General features: G+C 48.6%; 1 protein-coding gene across 1 annotated transcript in view; it reads right to left on the bottom strand.

The window, feature by feature from the left end:
• The window catches only part of LOC119167686 (chymotrypsinogen B), a 495108-nt gene that overhangs the window by 240057 nt on the left and 236062 nt on the right, over positions 1-18989 (bottom strand). Inside the window, exons 5-6 of the mRNA XM_037419206.2 lie at positions 16126-16199; positions 11931-12034 (exon numbers count right to left, since the gene is read on the bottom strand). Coding sequence (XP_037275103.2) covers positions 11931-12034; positions 16126-16199 — 178 coding nt within the window. The remainder of the gene's footprint in view (positions 1-11930; positions 12035-16125; positions 16200-18989) is intronic.

Raw genomic sequence — 18989 nt, 5'->3', positions numbered from 1 at the left:
AACGCCACCGCTGCGCATTTTTCTGTGGCGATAGTCAAACCTTGCTGGCGAAGGTATGTCGATGTCATTGTTGCCGCTTTCTGTATTCTTGCGCGCACTTGAGGTCGTGTCACGCCGGACGCACAAATGCAGATATCATCAGCGTAGAGAGATACATAAGCCGTCTGTGGCAGCATTTCCGTGAGCCCCACTAGAACCAGATTGAAAAGTGTAGGACTCAAAACACCGCCTTGTGGCACCCCACGACTTGTGAAATACTTATTCGTAGACCCATCTTCAGTTAAAACGAACATAGATCTCTTTGTGAGGTAGCTTCTTACCCATCGAAAGACACGACCTCCAAGTTCAGCTGCTTAAAGAGCATTGAGAACAGCCTCGTGGGTCACGTTGTCATAGGCACCCTTCACGTCTAAGAACAGAGCTACCGACAGCCGCTTCTGAGATTTCTGATGCTGAACAGAGGTCACTAAGTCAATAACGCTATCAACTGAGGACCGACCTCGTCAAAAACCAGCCATAGCATTAGGATAGATGTTATAATGTTCCAGGTACCATTCCATGCGTGTAAGCAGCATCCTCTCCATGACCTTGCCAACGCAGCTTGCTAGTGCTATAGGCCGGTATGATGCCAAATCGAATGGAGACTTTCCGGGCTTCAGCAAAGGCACCTGGCGACTACACTTCCACTCATCAGGCTCCATTCCATCATGCCAAGACTTATTGAAAATGTCCAGGAGACAGCGCTGTGCCTTTCGGCCTAGGTGACGTAGGGCAGTATAGGTCACTCCATCCGGACCTGGGGACGATGAGCGTCTGCATGTGTTCAATGCCGCATGAAGTTCTTCCATGGTGAAAGCAACTTCCATTTGCTGATCTCGTGCGACTGGAACATCCTGTGGCATTAGATCGATCGGTATAGAGATGTCGCTGGCGATCTTTGCACAAAATTCCCCAGAAACATCAAGCTGTGAGCGACGTTGATGTAGCGCCAGAGCGGCGAAGGGGTGACGTTGTTGCGGATGTGAGTAAATACCTCGAAGAATCCTCCATACGGGAGACAAGGGCTTTCGAGGGTCTAGCGAGTCACAAAAATTCTTCCACCGTTGTTCATTAAGTTTGTGCATTCGACGCTGGATTTTTTTCTGAATGCGTCTGGATTCTCTGAGGTCAGAGATAGATTTCGTGCGTCTGTATCGTCTTTCGGCACGTCCGCGGACCGCTCTAAGTTGTTCCAACTCTTGGTCGAGTGCCGTGCGTCTCGATTCTTTCGAACATATCTTCGTGGAAGTCTCCATTGCACAACTAATCACTTCTTCAATGGATTCAAGTGGTCCGTGCATGCACTTGCTCTCCACTGATATCTGAAACTCTTCCCAGTCAATAAGTCTTGAATGTCAAGGGGAAGGAGAATCGTCCAAACCTCTGACTGTCACGTACGTGGGGATATGGTCGCTGCCACGTGTTTCAATATCTGTGAACCATTGGACTTTCGTGACAACGCTATGCGACACTAATGTCAAGTCCAGGCAACTGCTGTAAGTTACTCCTCGGAGATAAGTAGGGCTGCCGTCGTTCAGCACCTGAAGCCCGTGCTCTGATGCGAGATTAACTAGGTCCGTGCCTTTTCGATTTGTCCTGATGCTTCCCCACAATGTATGATGGGCGTTGAAGTCACCCATCAATATCCAAGGCGCTGGAGTCGTCGCAAATATACCATTCAAGATTTGTTGATCTAGTCGACCTGACGGCGCTATACATGCGCCTATCAGTGTAAACGACAACTTCTTCTTTTTAACATATAGACACACGTAGTGATTTTCATTGTGAGAATCTACTCTTTGGAGAACGTAAGTGAGTTCTTTACGGATGCACACAGCAACTTGACTTCGCTCAATGCACGTTGAAGAAACGAACGATTCATAGCCCGAAAGACGAGGTATTTTTGAAAAATGCGGTTCACAAATGATGATGATGGGAAACTTATTTTCAAAAATGAATTGTCGGAACTCAGGCATTCTTGACTGTAGACCTCTTGCGTTCCACTGAATTATGGAAGCACGCTTGACTTTTTCTCGGAAAGGCTGATGCGGTCTATGGTGCGCCATCTTGTTACTGAAGTCCGTCAAGAAATGGTTCTAGTTCGTCCAAGATTTGCAGCACGCATTTAGCGGCAGGGATCTGTAGACTATCCAATAGAGTGCGAATAACACTCATGAACGACCTCAGTACAGAAAATACTTGTACCTCTTGGGCGGACAGACCACCTGCTGGGGGCATATTCGTTGTTGACTGTCGATATTGCGGTTCTGTAGACACGTGTACCCGCGGTAAAGTGGGCCAGTCAGAGCCGCATGTTCTCTGTAGCGCCACAGTGTCTTCCGGTACCTCTGGACGTACCCCACCTGGTGGCGGGGGCGGGAGAGGTCTCTGTGGTCGTGGCGGCGGTGGTGGTGGCGGTGGCGGCGTTAGTGAAGGCACCTTCGGCACAGGACTGCTTTTTCTTTTCTTCGAGCACCGCCGTCGACGGGAACGCCGTCGTTGAACAACCGTTACCGCTTCCTTTCGTGAGGATCCGTCTTTAACCATTTGTCTCAGAATGCTCCTCTCTTTCTTCAGTACTGGGCAGTCTTTGGACGAGGTCTCATAGTTGCCGTTGCAGTTGCTGCATTTTAGGAGAGTTGCTTGGCAAGCCTCTGCTTTGTTGGGTCCGGCACAACGTGGGCATGCTTGCTTGTTGTTGCACACAGCACTAACATGACCCAGTTTTAGACAGTTGTGGCACTGTAGTGGTCTTGGGATGTATGGTCGGACAACGTGACGAAAATGACCAACCTTTACATGTGATGGGATGCAATGACCTTTGAAGGTCACCTTGATGCAACGGGATTTGCCAAGCCGGCATACTTGCAATATGTCCGTTGCCCCAGTAGCTGGCTTTATCAGAACAGGAAGGTCTGCGTTCGGTATGGAAACATCAATGTCATAAATGACGCCTGTCGTCGTGTCACTATCCTGCGGAATGTAAGTTCTGAGATAGATGCCTCCAAGCTCAGTGACAGTTCGCAGGGTATGGAGCGCAGCCGGGTGCTCAACGTCTATGGCTAGGATATTCTTCCGTGGGTTGAGTCTAATATCCTTTATCTCCTTAGGCACGATAGCTTCGAGACGCGCTGATATCACTTGCCTGTTCATGTTCTTCAGGTTGATCGAAGAGTCGACAGGAACAAAAAGTATGGTATGGCGTTCAGAACTGCACGCCGCCTTCACGGTAGAGACGCTAGCTGGCGAAGACGCGCTGACCATTCTTCTTTTAGCTTTACGCTTCACTGCAGGGATGAAATCTTCGTCGCTGTCTTCACTACTCGCCGTGTACAGTTCAGTGCTGTCACTGGTGCTGTCGTCCTCCCGGCTATTGCGCTTCCTTGAGGTTGACGTCGAAGGTGACGCCAAGTCCGGATTGCGTACGGTGGGGCCTGGATCCATCGCTGCCCGCAGGAGAGCGATGATCCTCGGATAAAACGTGAATTCACACAAAAAACACCAAACGAAATAGGCAGCATTCGGTAGAAAAACACTTCGTCGTCGTCCTTCCGAGGGGCTAAGAGTTTTCGAATAGAATATCCGACAGGGAAGAGTGTCGAGCGCGCATACGAGGTGTTTTCCAAGTCCTGTCACATTAAGGCTGTCCATGAGCCCCTTTCCCGACGAGGCGTTTCATTTGCAAGTCAGAAACTGTACCCGCTTATAATAACAATGTGGAGCAGCAAAATACAAGTAAAAAAGTCTCTGCAAGTGTGAGCTAACAACATAAATACGCGCACAAAATACTAAACACTGTTATGCTGTGTTAAGGGTGTCTCTCGACCGCCACCGTCAGCAGGTTGTGCTCGTAACTTGCATCAGGACCGACGAGAAGGGAAGTACCGGCGAGACGGCGCAGAACAGCAAATCAAAAGAGTTTAATACTACATAGTTAGACGAAAGTGGACATTCAAGTTTACAAACAAAGGTAAGAAGCCGAGGAGCAGAGTTCCGGCACCTCCAGACATGACCAAATATGGATCACCTTGTGTTCGCACCACCTACCACGCCACTGGTCACGCCACCGATCACTCGACTGATCGCGCCACGGATCACACCACCGGCGTTTCCACACTCAAGAGCCAGGTGCGAATGAGCCATGAGCTCACCGCGTTCTCACGCACAGCACATGACGACCTTCGTGGCAGCAGCGTCTCAGGTTCCTCGGCGTCTGGGCATACACTTCTGCGCCTCTACCCCCGATACGTTTACAGGCCCGGGAGCGTTCGCACGCTGTCCGTGGTCTTGCATTTGGGCCCAAAGGGGTTCGCGTAAAATGAAGCGTAACAGACTGCCCCCTCGCGGATGGAGATCCTGAATGGCAGGGGACAGCATCCACTGTCAACAGGGATCAGTCGTCGAAGCTCGTAGCCTTCTTAACCTGGAGCACGGTACGTGATACCTGGCTCTAGGCCCTGTTCCGTCTCGTAAGGTAGTTCCGCCAGATTTCCCTGATGTTTTCGAGGTTTGCCGGAGGCTGAAGGCGAACCATACAATGGAATCCAGCAAATGGCGACAGTCAAAAATAGCCAAAGACAATGGTATGAGCTCCTTTCCGGGGCGACCCCGCAGGGGCTCGTCGGTGGGGCTGGTCGCCAGGCAGCTCCGGGTGGTGAGATCATCACACCCCACCACTTCAGGTCTTTCACCAGCAAGAAGGGAAACCACGGGTTCTTCCGGCGTTCCTGCCAAGAGTTTGGAACCGACGTGGTGTCCGAAGAGATGCCAGATGACAACGAAGTCCTCTCTCTGGGAGGGCAAGATCCTCGCCATGGTAGAGCCGGTCGACTGAACAAACAATCCACGGGAAAACACAGGATAACAAAGCCACTGAAGAAGCAAGCGCGAGACACGTATCTACTGAGCCCCGCCAGGCTTACCTTGAACACAAAAGTCTCAATCTTATTACTCGTACAAAGTACTAAACACACCCCTAATTTCGTTGCCCACCTAACGACGCACAGGTCTTCCAAAACTACGGAAGAAATAATAACACAAAAACCTATGTCAGGAAGAAAAACAATCGAGGCCAATTCATGACCTAGGGGCTTCGGCTTAAGCCATCGGCATTGCCATTGAGACTCCCCTTTTTGTACCGTATTTCGTATGAATACTGCTGCAAAACGAGGCTCCAGCGCAGGAGGCGACCATTTTTGGGAAGAAGTGGACTGCAGCCATCTGAGAGGATAGTGGTCTGTCTCTATTATGAACCTCGAACCTGCAAGGTAGCACGACAACTTTTGCACTGCCCATACGAGACAGGCACATTCTTTCTCGGTTGCGCTATACGCTTGTTCTCGCACAGTCAGCTTACGACTGGCATAAAGAACTGGGTGTTCACCGTCCTCTCCTCGTTGGCACAACACTACTCCCATGCCTCGCTCACTAGCATCACACTGAACTATGAACTCTTTCGAATAATAACGTGATTTCAGCACAGGGTGACTTGTTAAGGCGGCTTTTAATGCTTTGAAAGCCTCCTCTTTACGGTCATCCCAGATGACAGTTTGTGGCTCAGTTTTCCGGAGCGCGTCAGTTAAAGCGCTAGCTAATTCCGAATATCTCGGGATGTAACGTTGATAGTAACCTGCAACCCCCAGAAATGAGCGGATATCTGTCTTTGAGCGTGGTTGCGGCAAATCGCGTATGGCAGCCACCTTGAGCTCAGAAGGTCGGAGGCGTCCTTGTCCGATTATGTGACCTAGGTAGATCACCTCAGCTTGAGCGAGTTGGCATTTAGGTGCCTTCACAGTTAATCCCGCTTCACGCAAACGCGTTAGAACCACTCGCAGATGTTGCATGTGTTCCGACCAAGAGGACGAATATATCGCCACATCGTCTAAGTAGGGTAAAGCGAATTCCCCTAGTCCTCGTAACACCTTGTCCATAAGGCTTGAAAAACAGTATGGTGCATTTTTCAAACCGAAGCTTAATACCTTAGGGCGGAACGTTCCCAACGGCGATATGAACGCTGCATATCTGCTAGCCCTTTCGGTGAGAGGAACCTGCCAGTAGACTCGAACGAGATCCAGCGTGGAAATATATCGAGCTCCACTAACCCTCTCAATGCGCTCTTCAATGTTTGGTATAGGGTAAATCTGATCTTTGGTGATCGAGTTTAGCTTGCGATAATCCACGCAAGGGCGTGGATCTTTTCCCGGCACCTCAACTAAGATTAAGGGCGAAGTGTAATCGCTCTCACAAGGCTCGATCACGCCTAATTCCAACATCTTCTTCACCTCGGAATCCGTAATCTCTCGTTGGCGCGGTGACACTCGGTAAGCTTTGCTACGCACGGGTTCTGAGGATGTCAGCTCGATGTCATGAGTAACAACTGAGGTTCTTCCAGGCCTATCTACAAATAAGTCCTGAAATTCTGTCAGAAGATCCTGGAGCTCGATCTTTTGCTCCGGCTCTAACTGCGCTTTCGATATTATTCTTTGATTAGTGGTTCACCATCCTCACCGTTTATGACTGATGTAAGCCCTGGAAGTTCAACTGGAATCTCCTCGGGGATGTTCACCATCATGCATACCACTGCTTCCCGTTCTCGGTATGGCTTGAGCAGATTGCAATGATACACTTGCTGTATTTTTCGCTTTCCGGGCAGGCGTATCACGTAGTTTGTGTCAGAAAGCTTTTCAACTACGTTGGTGGGACCTTCCCACTGCACTTCTAACTTGTTTTTCTGCGACGGTCGCAGTATCATTACTTTGTCCCCGACATCGAATCGACGGGTTCTGGCTGTGCGGTCATAGTACACCTTTGACCTATGTTGCCCTTTAGCCATGGCTTGCTCTGATAGCCGTTGAGCGCTTCTTAAACGTTCCAGTAGCTTCAAAACGTACTCGACCACTACTGGGTCTTCGGCTCGGCCTTCCCACGATTCTCGAAGCAAGCGAAGAGGAGATCGCAATGAGCTGCCGTACACGAGCTCGGCTGGTGAAAACCCCGTTGCTTCATGCGGGGCAGTCCTTAACGCGAACATCGTAGCCGGCAAACATAGCTCCCAGTCCGTCTTCCTTTCGTAGCATAACGCCCTCAACACTCGCTTCAGAACGGAGTGGAGCTTCTCCACGGAGTTAGACTGAGGGTGGTAGACTAAACTATGAATTAGTTTTACTCCGCACCTTTCCAAAAACGTAGTGGTAAGAGTACTAGTAAACACAGAGCGTTGATCCGGCTGTATTTTGGCGGGATAGCCAACTCGTGCGAATATGGAAAGGAGCGCGTTAACTATTTCCACAGAGCTAAGTTCTTTAAGTGGAACCGCTTCGGGGAACTTGGTCGCTGGGCATATCGCGGTCAGCACGTGGCGGTACCCCGACGATGTCGCCGGCAGTGGGCCTACAGTGTCCACTACGAGCCACCGAAACGGCTCTGTGATGATAGGCACCAGCTTCATCGGCGCCCTCGACTTGTCACCCGGCTTACCTACACGCTGACACGTGTCGCATGTCCTTACAAATCGCTCTGCGTCACGGAAACAGCCTGGCCAATAATACTCCTGCAACAACCGTCCCTTCGTTTTCTTGACGCCTAAATGACCTGCCCAAGAACTTCCATGCGACAAGCGCAGTAAATCCTCTCGATAAGCTTGAGGCACGACCAGCTGATCAAACATTACACCCCTTTTGTCAACATACTTCCTGTACAGTATGCCATCCTTCTCATAATAACTTATGTTTTTCGGGGCTATCTTTTCATTTACCCTGCTCTGGATGTTTCGCAAGCTCGGGTCTTTATCTTGTTGATTCCTCAAGGCCATGCTGTCTACCATTAACAGTCGCTGTAAGCTTTCCGACGTAGGCGCTACAAGTAAATCTCTGGAATGCTCTTCCAATATTTCTGATGGTGCCCGTGCCATAGCTTCATCCTCCACGGATGAGACCCCCTGCTGTTGTAACGCTGGCGCAAGTTCGACCTCTGCTGGGGAGTCCTGCGTCAGGCCGATTTCAGCTAAAGGGGACTGGGCAACTGCCTTCGCAGCGAGTTACCGTGCTTTCGAACACGTTAGCGCCATCACATTTGCCTCCCCAAACAGCTGCCCTCTCTCACGCAGCATCTTGTCAGATCTATTCGAAAACAGGTAAGGGTATTGCGGAGGGAGTGCCGGCGACACGGCATCTTCCGTCTCGAGCGTGCCGAAAGGACCTTTGATAGTTACCTTTGCGACGAAAAGGCATGCACTACACGACTCTACAGCCTGCTTGATCCAAGCACACTCACCCGTGAACATTTGCGGTTCAACGTACGAGCTGTGAACTACGTCCATCGTAGCCACAGAATCGCGCAGTACGCGGCATGGCTTCCCGTTCACTTCAAGGTCGCGAATGTAAGGTTCGAGAAGCTCGATATTCTCGTCCCTACCACTGATGGATAGAAACACAACTTTTGGTTTCTTACAGTGCGCCGCAATGTGACCGGGTTTATGGCAGTTATAGCAAAGGAACGGTTTCCTCGCTTCTAGCTTCCTTTGCTGTTCTAACGCAGGTTCGGTGTTCCGTTCCGACTCCGACGTATTTACGGTTCGGGCATTCCCAATTTCAGGCTCTTCCTTCGTTTTCACAGGCCCTCTCTTTGGCTTGAACCTAAAATCGGGACCCCCTTTTCGACCACTGTCACTGCCTTCGCGAGCCCGACGTGTGACGAATTCCTCTGCTAGCTCTGCGGCTCTGGCTACAGAGCAAACATCTGGCCTGTCTTGCACCCAATGCCTAATGTTCTCTGGTAACCGGTTGTAGAATTGCTCTAGTAAAAAACACTCAATAACCTTTGCGTGGTCACCGTAGGCCTTCTCCTCCTTTAGCCATTCCACCATGTTTGACTTCAGTTTATAGGCAAATTCAGTGTATGAATCACTCCTTCCTTTCTCCGATTCGCGGAATTTCCGCCGGAATGCCTCCGCGGACAGCCTGTACTTCCTAAGCAAACTGGATTTTACTTTATCGTAATCATCGACCTCCTCAGTGGATAAACGAGCAATTACTTCTGCTGCCTCGCCAGGTAAGAGTGTGAGCAAGCGCTGTGGCCATGACTCACGGGAGAACCCCTGCTTCTCACACGTTCGCTCAAAGTTCACCAAGAACAACCCAATGTCCTCTCCGAGTTTATAAGGGCGAAATAGTTCTGTCATTTTGAGCGATATGTGCACCCCTGCACTGTTTGCCTCGCTTCTCTGCCCTGCCGTTCGCACGCGCTCTATTTCAACCTCGAGTCGCTTTAACTCGAGCGCGTGATCGCGTTCCTCGCGCTCTATCGAACGTTGAAACTCGAGTCGTTTTAATTCGAGCTCCCTTTCCTCACGCTCTTTCTCTTGCTGTTCTCTACGCTCCTCTGCCTGTCTTTTTGCGGCTTCCCTTTCTCGAGTTATCTCAAGGCACTCCGTCAGCTCATCTTCCTCAGCCTCCAGAGCACTAATAGCCTCGATCAATTCTGGTTTCCGGAGTGCGTCAGAAACATTCAAACGCAACTCCTTTGCAAGCTGTAATAACTCCGCTTTACGCAGCAACTTCAAATTCATGGCTGTGTTCAGTGCGACCTTTCCTACTGTACACAACTATCTTGCCGCAGCCCACTTTGGCGACAACAATAGTTCGAATTACCAGTTACGCTTCCCCACTGAAAAAGCCTGGCAAAACTCAGCAGACAAAGCCCCGCACTCACCACTCAACAGCCAAGAATTCCGCGTAGACCCTCGCAAACACTGCATCTGGTTGCGGCCTGGCAGACGAGACGGCTCGTGGATCCGTGTCGCAGCTCAGCCCTCGAGTCGTCGAAATGACTGCAGCATCCCACCGCTGCCACCAGTTGTTAAGGGTGTCTCTCGACCATCGCCGTCACCAGGTTGTGCTCGTAACTTGCATCAGGACCAACGAGAAGGGAAGTACCGGCGAGACGGCGCAGAACAGCAAATCAAAAGAGTTTAATACTACATAGTTAGACCAAAGTGGACATTCAAGTTTACAAAGGTAAGAAGCCGAGGAGCAGAGTTCCGGCAGAGTCTCAATCCAGACTGCTTCACCCAGTCTCTCCCTGCGCGTTTTTAAAGGCTTCTAGACGCTTGTGTGACGTCAGGCGCCTCCAGACATGACCAAATATGGATCACCTTGTGTTCGCACCACCTACCACGCCACTGGTCACGCCACCGATCACGCGACTGATCGCGCCACGGATCACACCACCGGCGTTCCCACACTCAAGAGCCAGGTGCGAATGAGCCATGAGCTCACCGCGGTCTCGCGCACAGCACACGACGACCTTCGCGGCAGCAGCGTCTCAGGTTCCTCGGCGTCTGGGCATACACTTCTGCGCCTCTACCCCCGATACGTTTACAGGCCCGGGAGCGTTCGCACGCTGTCCGTGGTCTTGCATTTGGGCCCAAAGGGGTTCGCGTAAAATGAAGCGTAACAGCTGCAAGTGGAAATATTTTATTAAACTCATAATTCATCGCGCTAGCTGCTATATGTACCCACTGATTATGTGATTGGCAGCTGCCCTTATTGAATAACATTTGAAATGTGATGTTCTCCAGCTCGTGACTTCATATAACAAGCAGGCGATTTTGTGACACACAGAAAATTTTAAATGCCAAAGAACCAATGACAAACAATACGCAGTATCGAAAATAGTTCATTCGCGTAGTTTTTTACGTGGTCGTGCATAAGTGGTCATTACACCATGTGTCATTTTTGCGTCACTTGTTGCCTCACGTAACACGCTGGTGCGGTGTGCATGACAAAGATTGTTTACACCAATATTCCCCCAAGGTTCCCCTCAAGCTGCTAAGCGCAGCTTTTTCGCCTGGTCTTCTCGCAACCTTGTTACGCAATGAACTCAATTCAACTCAAAATACAGATAACGATCATTTTGAAAGGCAGCAACGAGGGATCGTTTAGCGTTATAATCGTCCACACTATGTTGTTTCAAAGGGACGTTTTGTTTACACCATTTGTATTGGTGTATTTATGCAGGCACCTGGAGGCCCATTAAGAAATTTTGATACAAATAAAACAAATATAAACAATTTACTGCGCCCCTAACACCACAAGTTATACAGTTTTAAAGAAAAGGGTCAAGAAGTTCATGATAAGTCACTTATAGTAAAATAAAATTAGCAATATTATTAATATTTGCGTGCTTCAGATACAATATTCAGGCTATTAGCAAATTAAATTACACACATTCTGAATATATGCAAGAAAGTATAATAGTTAATAAAAATATAACAGAAATCATTCCTTGAAGAACACGGGGCATGCCTGCGTCAGATGAATTGGCATTAACACGAAAGTAAAACTCGCCTTTACAGGGGCGAATAAATGTTTACTGTACATTGATAACATAGGGTTCACAGAATGTATGTTCTGGTGTTTGACAGCTATAGCCCTGTTCAACGTGGATATATCATTGTTGACGCTTGGTACATCTTCATCCCGACGAGTAACATCCATGATAAATGAATCAAAGTATCGTGGTATCTGAAGATGTTAACCGCCAAAGCATAATCAGAGAAAAAAGCGTAATAGCAAGATGAGTGTCGCTTATTCGACGCCTAAATTGGGCAAAGGACGCCATTCTTCGGCCTGTTAAAGTGTGATCAAAACTCGCGTCGCCTCTGTGTATGCATATTCATATCGAAGTGCGAGCACGTTAGAGTTCTCTCTCTCATGTTACCCCCCCCCCCCCTTCACGAATGCGTTGGTGCACCACTGCTGGCAACCCTAACAGTCAATTTCTAAAGTTGAAGACTTCCTTCCGTAGGGTGACTTTCATATTGTCCCCACATGGTAGGAAACTTTTTAGACATTGACCTCGAAAAACGTTCGTGCAGAGGAGTCAACACTTACGTATAAAATGTGCAGTGGCCAGCAGTCAACACGTGTCTTTCGGTGATAATAGTGCCACTGCAGTATCGGTAAACACCCGACAAGGTCCTGGTGACCAGCAGCACCTTTGTAGACAAAAAAACTGGCTCTGTAGCTTGTGGCATAAAAGAATCCAGAATACCATTCACAGCGTAAACGTTATGAGCTCACAACAGTCCATCTTTTTTGGTTGCATTGTTATCCGCCCCATGTCGCAACTATCATGCACCAAAAAGAAGCACTGTTCGACGCGAATTGAAATCGTGATACATAGCATATTAACTATCTGGCTGGCCACCTGTGGTAGTGTAGGGGTTTTTACATTATGATCATGAACGCAGATGGTTCCACCTAACCGACGAGGGTGCTTGTAGATTCAGAAACGCTACTCAAGGTGTTGAGACACACCCACACAATGACAAGCTGTGCAAATACCAAAACAGGGAGATCTAACCAATTAGAGTTCCTAATTGAAGAAATAAAAGTTGTTTTGGGTACAGAAGTATCCTTGACCCAAGGTCATCAAAAATTGGATGCAAAGAACTACGCCCCTGACCTCGCTGCTGGTTTTCATGAAACCGGTAGAGTGGGCATGAACCAGTACAGTTCCGCAGCTCTGTTCGCCAGTCAGGAAACACGGCTGAAGCGTGAACGTGTCCGCGACGCACATGCCGCGGCGAGTTGAGACGCGCGAATAGTACGCGTTTGCGACGCGTTGCACGTTCTTCCGTGCACGCTTTCTCCGAAATTCGTGAGTGATTTGCAAACGCGTGAGGCATGATACAAGATGAAATCGCAGTGCAACTAGTTCTAGCGTTGCCCGTCCCGCCGCTCAGGAGAGCCAGCCTCTATTAAGAACGGTGATGTTTCGGGGAGCTTCGATGGCGATCGCGGTGTGATCGCCTAAGGAGCTTCTCTTCCAAGGACAAAGTCATGAGCTCTACGTTGACACTGGCTCACCAACTGGACATTCGAACGAGCTGAGCAAAGCAAAGTGCTAAAGCATGGTGCGGAAGCGAGGACATGAGTGTGTGCGAGAGAAGCACCGAATAAGTTCGCACTGGCACCTGAAGATTAAGTGTGAGAGCTTAAAACTTGCGATTGCGAAGCTGCGGAAGGTGCAGGAAGTTATCGAACAAGTGGAGGCCGTAGCTTCAACTTCGGCACCATGACGCTGTAGTTGGACACACGCGTCCAGTCACACAACTCCGTCGAATGATTGACACCGTGTGGCCCCTATTTTCCTCCTCGATGTGATGAATCCCCACGTTCAAGCAAATTTTTCCACGTGCACCACAGTACAGTTCGCATCACATGCGGAAAAACAACCAACTCTTGAGAGCTCACATGGCGAATTCATAGAGCCAATCCAGTGCTTGAAAAATCTTTCTGAAGCAAAATTGTACCAGCGTCCTATATAGTCGGGAACCATTAGCATAGACGTATCTACTGGAGAGGGGCAAATGAAGCGCTACCCCCCCCCCCCTCCCCATCTATGGAGATAAGTTAAGGGGGCTGAGCCCCTCTACCTTTGAAAAAATGGTTCTTGTAGGCTGTAGACTGGGAAACTAACCACGGCCGGGCTAGAGAGGGAGTGGCGCGCGCTTTCATACGGCCTCCGCAGCGGCGGCGAAAACAAAGGGGAGGAGTATCGACGTACAGTTCCGCCACTCTCCGCACGGGAGCTACGCGAGCCAACCCTTGCCTGGCACTTGCGCGCTTGCATTTGCAGGCTGCTTTCAACGCGTGTGCGGGCTGTTTTCGCAGAGTCTGTGCTTCTGTAATTTAACAGCAATCACATCGTCTTACTTTTCTTCGGTATGAGGGAGGCTGAAGGTATAGTTTTCAGAAATTCATCGCAGTGTGCTGCATGTTGTTAGACATAGTAAAGTGAATTCATTGTATATGCTTCGACCGGTGCCGTGATGGTGCACTGTTGTGTCTCGTACTACAAATCGCGTGCCTGGAAAACGCCGGGGGTTTCGTTCCACCAGTTCCTTGTGGATCAAGAACTGTGCTCAAGATGGCAGCGGAACATTTCAAGGCAGCACCTCGTAATAAACGACAAGTCGCCATCGACTATTGTATGCAGCAGGCACTTCCGTCAGATCGATTACGCTCCTGACTGCAGCATAAGAAAGCTGCTTCCCGGAGCCGTGCCAACTGTCCTTGAAGATCATCCCGCATACTTGGCGCCAAGTGCGAAGAAGCCCCCCAAAAAACCCGTCATAAGACAATATTTGCCCCCTTGCAAACCAACTAAGCGGAAGGCAGAGCTAGAGGAACTACCTGCGCATTTGGATGCTTCGGAGAGTTTCGACAAGCCGTCTGCAAATGTTTACACCCAGACCACTAACAATGATGCACAGCGAGCAAGTCGGTACCTTTCTATGGAAGACTGCATTCTCAAGTTGCCTATCACCGTTCTCAAAGTCAGAAGTCTCTGTCTCTGCTGAGAGCTGAACAAAAGGCAAGCGAGGCGTACCGTGCAAACAGGCACTTGGCTGGACTTGAGAAAATTGTGGCAGATGCTGAGCGAGGGGAAAACAGGCCGTTTTTCTTCTACATCATATCGAAAGGTAGCGGAAAAAGCATGACAGTAACCCTGAAGAGTTTATTTGGGAGTGTGTCATATGGCGTTTCATTTTTCCCAAAGGATATGACTGCACTCGCATGTCGGGCCTTCCAACCTTGTCTGCATAGTGGTACATGGGTCCATCCCCGACGACATTCGGAATGAGCACCCCGATGAAGGAAAGGCTCGTCCGAGGCGTCGATGCTGAGCAGCAAGCAGCATATGGTCTCCTTGATAATCGATGAAGCAAGCATCAGACCCAAGTGCATCTATGACTGGAAGGCCATAGCTGTGTTTGGCCTTAAAGACAAGCCCGGCGGTGATACGCCCAGCAGCTCGAAGGAAGTGCTCATGAACAGAGTTTTGTGCGTTGTAATGCAAGGCGTGTCAAGCAAGTACAAAATTCCCTGTTCGTATTACCTCACAAAACAGCTGAGTGGGAGGGACCTGTTCTCGTGGACAAAAGAGGTGATCGCTGCAATGGACTTGTGTGGCTTCGCTGTGACCCGCATTACTCAGCCAACGTCACCTTGTTTAAACACTTGGGGAATGGCTCTCTGCAAATAGTCGTGAGGCACCCACACGATGACAGCCGCATTATTCGGCTCGGCTTCGATCCTTGCCACGTCCTGAAGAATGTGCGCAACCAGTTCCTGGAGCGACAGCTTACGGATGGCTCAGGTGGAATCAGTGGTATCTTCGTACAAGAGCTTTACGAGTAACAGAAGAAGATAACAATCAAGCTTGCCAGGAATTTGACGAGAAAGCACGTCTACCCTACAAACCTGGAGAAGATGAATGTACTTTTTGCGGTTCATATCTTCTCCCCACAGGTTTGAGCAGCACTAAGAGGAATAAAGAGGTCTACACCTCTTCCCCTTATTCATTAACGCGGATCTCGTACTTGCAGACTTGGTGTAATTACTTTGTATACGAGGGACTATTAGTCAGCTGCCCGCTCGTGATACGTTCACGTGCTACGCGATGCCACACAGGCTTATAAAATGGTGTTCCACACACGCCGCTTGGCTACAGATGACGCTGACTGACACCCCTGCATTGAAATTCACATATAAACCCCAAAAAGTGGGTTGGGGGAAGGCCGCTGTGATAGCTAAGTGGTTAGAGCATCGAACGTGTTATTCGTAGGTCATAGGCTCGATTCCTGCTCAGGGCTGGTTATTTTTTCACCCACCTTTCTTTCTATATATATATATATATATATATATATATATATATATATATATATATATATATATATATATATATATATATATATATATATATATATATATATATATATATATATATATAGTACGTAAGCTTCTACCATTACGCCTATATCGAAATGGGACTGTCGCGACCGTGTGCGAGCCCTCTACATACGCGTCAGCAGGTGACCATTCTAACCTGCAGACAAAGTTCACTCGCTCACGCTCTATGAAGTTTACCAGTGCGACACGGAAGTCGAGAAGTTCCATGAAGCTCTCTGGGGACAGAAACTCGTGCGTTTGTTTATAAGCAAGGTGGCAACTGATGGAAGGTGTGCCGTATATCCCCATTAAAAACGCACCATCAAGCAAAGTGGTTCTGAAGACTTACCATCCATGGCAAATATTGTGTTGACGCACGAGAGCCACTTTTCGTTTCACTGAATGTAGCGTGCCCACCACAGCCTATAAAGAAGAAAAAACTGCCTTAGACGACAATAATATAAATTTACGTGTCTTTGCTGACGCTGGCCCATACACTAAACGAATAGCTGACAGACTATAAGGCCTGTACTCTACTGCATTTCCTTTTAAACACAAAGTTGTTTTAGCCCGGAGTCCACCAAGACTTCATGGATTAATGTCTGTCACGGAAGTAACGATGAAAAATTAGGCACAATCAGAAGACAAAAGAAAAACATTCGGCAGATCCCACGTACCTGGGAATCAACGTTATGCGACGCATGTGGAGGGGAAGTGAACGTGTTGCAATTTTTTTTTTATTGAGCGACACGTCAGGAAATGACGCTCAATATATGTATAAATGTTGGACGCACAGACATATGTTAAAGAGTGGGAGATGTTTATATAACCAGCAGTTTGCACTTGCGCAACGATGCCAACTGGAACATGCGTATTAGCAACACCAGGAGGAGGAGGAGGAAGAAAGTTTAAGCGGAAAGACAGGGAGGTTAGCCAGTTCTTAGACCGGCTGGCTACCCTGTGCTGGGGAAAGGGGTGAGAGGAATGATAGATGTTAAAAAGAAATGTTGCGAAGAGAGGGAGAAATTACAAAAAAAAAATGCGACTGAGGAAAGGCAACATCAAAGAGTATAAGACACTAAAGTCTGTCTCTGAGGCCAGTTGTCCGCAAAAAGCGCAGCAAAGCTTTCAAAGCCTTTTGGGCTGAGGATGGGCTTGGCCAATGACCCAGAATCCTTTGTTCCGACAAAGGCCGATTGTCTAGTCTATCCAGAGCTGCAGTGAGTTCTTGTCTTTGCACGTTGAAATAGGTGCACTCACACAGAAAGTGCGCGATGGTTTCTTCGCAACTGCAGTAAGTGCATGTAGGAGAGCTGGCCATCCCAATGAGATAAGAGTATGCGTTCGTGAAGGCCACTTCAAGCCACAGGCGGCATAGAAGAGTCTCCTCAGCTCGAGATATCCTTGGGGGAAGACGAAGCTGCAGATCGGGATCCAAGTTATGCAGGCGCGCGTTTGTGAAGTCTGTCGAGTTCCACTGTACCAGTGTGAGGTCACGTGCAAGCGAACGAAGTCTTGTAGCTGCGTCGGTTCTTGAGAACGGGATGGCTGTGTATTGGGTACCATCGTGTGCAGATCTAGCGGCCTCATCTGCGCGGTCATTGCCATATATACCGCAATGACCTGGTATACACTGATACACTATGCTGTGCTGTTTTTCGGTTGCTTCGTGATGAAGAAGCCTTATTTCAGCTACTAACTGTTCATTAGGTCCATTAGGTCTATTAGGTTCATTAGCAACACCGGAAGCTGATATGAAGCACTGATGCTCGCGAGGATTTCGGCCCTTGACACTGCTACATACATCATTTTCAGCGCATGGCAACTAACCACAAACTGGCATTAACCTGACGTGACGGCTGTATCAAAAGAGTACATATGTAATGTGTATAAAATTGGGTAGGTAGCACTGCAACTACTATTGACGTTTTACGAATATTAGCGTCTATTTGAAAAGTAGTCCTCAGACCTGGCATAGCTCTCTGGTAAAATGCTATATTGCCTTGCAGAATGCTCGAGTTTGATTCCTGCTGGGACCCTGACATTTATCCTTTGCATTCGTTGGGTTGCCCATGCGTGTTCTCAACGCTCCTGAGTAGATACTAAATATCAATCACCTGTGGCACATACCCGAATCCCAGTGGCACAGACCCGCCCGTGGGTATGCCTCAATCTCTGACAGGAAGTGTTTAGTGACGAACGCGACGGAATGGTGACAATATTCATGTCTTCACCAATGCATCATAATCGTCAAACCATCGAGCCTCCCACGCTAATTTTTATTGACGCTAAGCTAAAGGGGTGACTACGAGAGCCCGAACGGAAATTGCTAGATAGATAGATAGATAGATAGATAGATAGATAGATAGATAGATAGATAGATAGATAGATAGATAGATAGATAGATAGATAGATAGATAGATAGATAGATAGATAGATAGATAGATAGATAGATAGATAGACAGATAGATAGATAGATAGATACGCTGAAAGTCGCTGAAGTTCGTTAAGAAATGCTTCGCATTTAAAAGTAAGCCGCCTGCATCTTCCCACTTCATTTGTTGATTGAAGGAGAAGCGTTGCGAGCGCGGAAAGCACGCTGCAGGGCGTCTGCTATTTTCTTTGCCCAGTTTGTTTGCCACAATAATTTGACGTCCTTCCGCCACACTTCTTGAAAGCATTGGGATACGACAGAGCCTCTCCTCTGTATTTCCTTCCTCCATGTTTGCAAGCCATGCACGCCGTTTTGAAGCCAGCATTGTCGAGCCAACACGTGACGTTCTGCGCGCCTTCACGTCAGCTATCAGACTTGCTGATTCTTCGGAGCACGGCGCCCGGTAGCTTTTAATTGAAACGCGCTGGTTCGGCGCAGACCAGTCGGGTCACGCAAGTGGTTCAAAGACGGAACATTACCAAGAGTACAAAGCCTAATGCGTGCTCTGACGTTTTGATCACGTGTTCGGGTGACATTGTGGGCTTCACTCCTGTGACCTAATGCTTCTCCTTTCTTATCCTTCCTCCTTGGCTACTAGCCACACCTTTCAAAGAATTTCACTACTCTGAAAGGGGGCGCCCGCAACAAGTCACAATAGACAGAGGTATACTCCGTTTCCTACGCCAGATGCATTGCTATGGAGGCTATGCGAGAAGTTCCGTCAGCAAGGTGTATGACTACGTAAGTCTCGTGCTTGGCTATCATTGTTGCAGGTACTC

The sequence above is a fragment of the Rhipicephalus microplus genome, chromosome 6, assembly GCF_043290135.1.
Source record: "Rhipicephalus microplus isolate Deutch F79 chromosome 6, USDA_Rmic, whole genome shotgun sequence".
NCBI lineage: Eukaryota > Metazoa > Arthropoda > Arachnida > Ixodida > Ixodidae > Rhipicephalus > Rhipicephalus microplus.
This window is presented reverse-complemented; position numbering and strand designations above follow the sequence as displayed.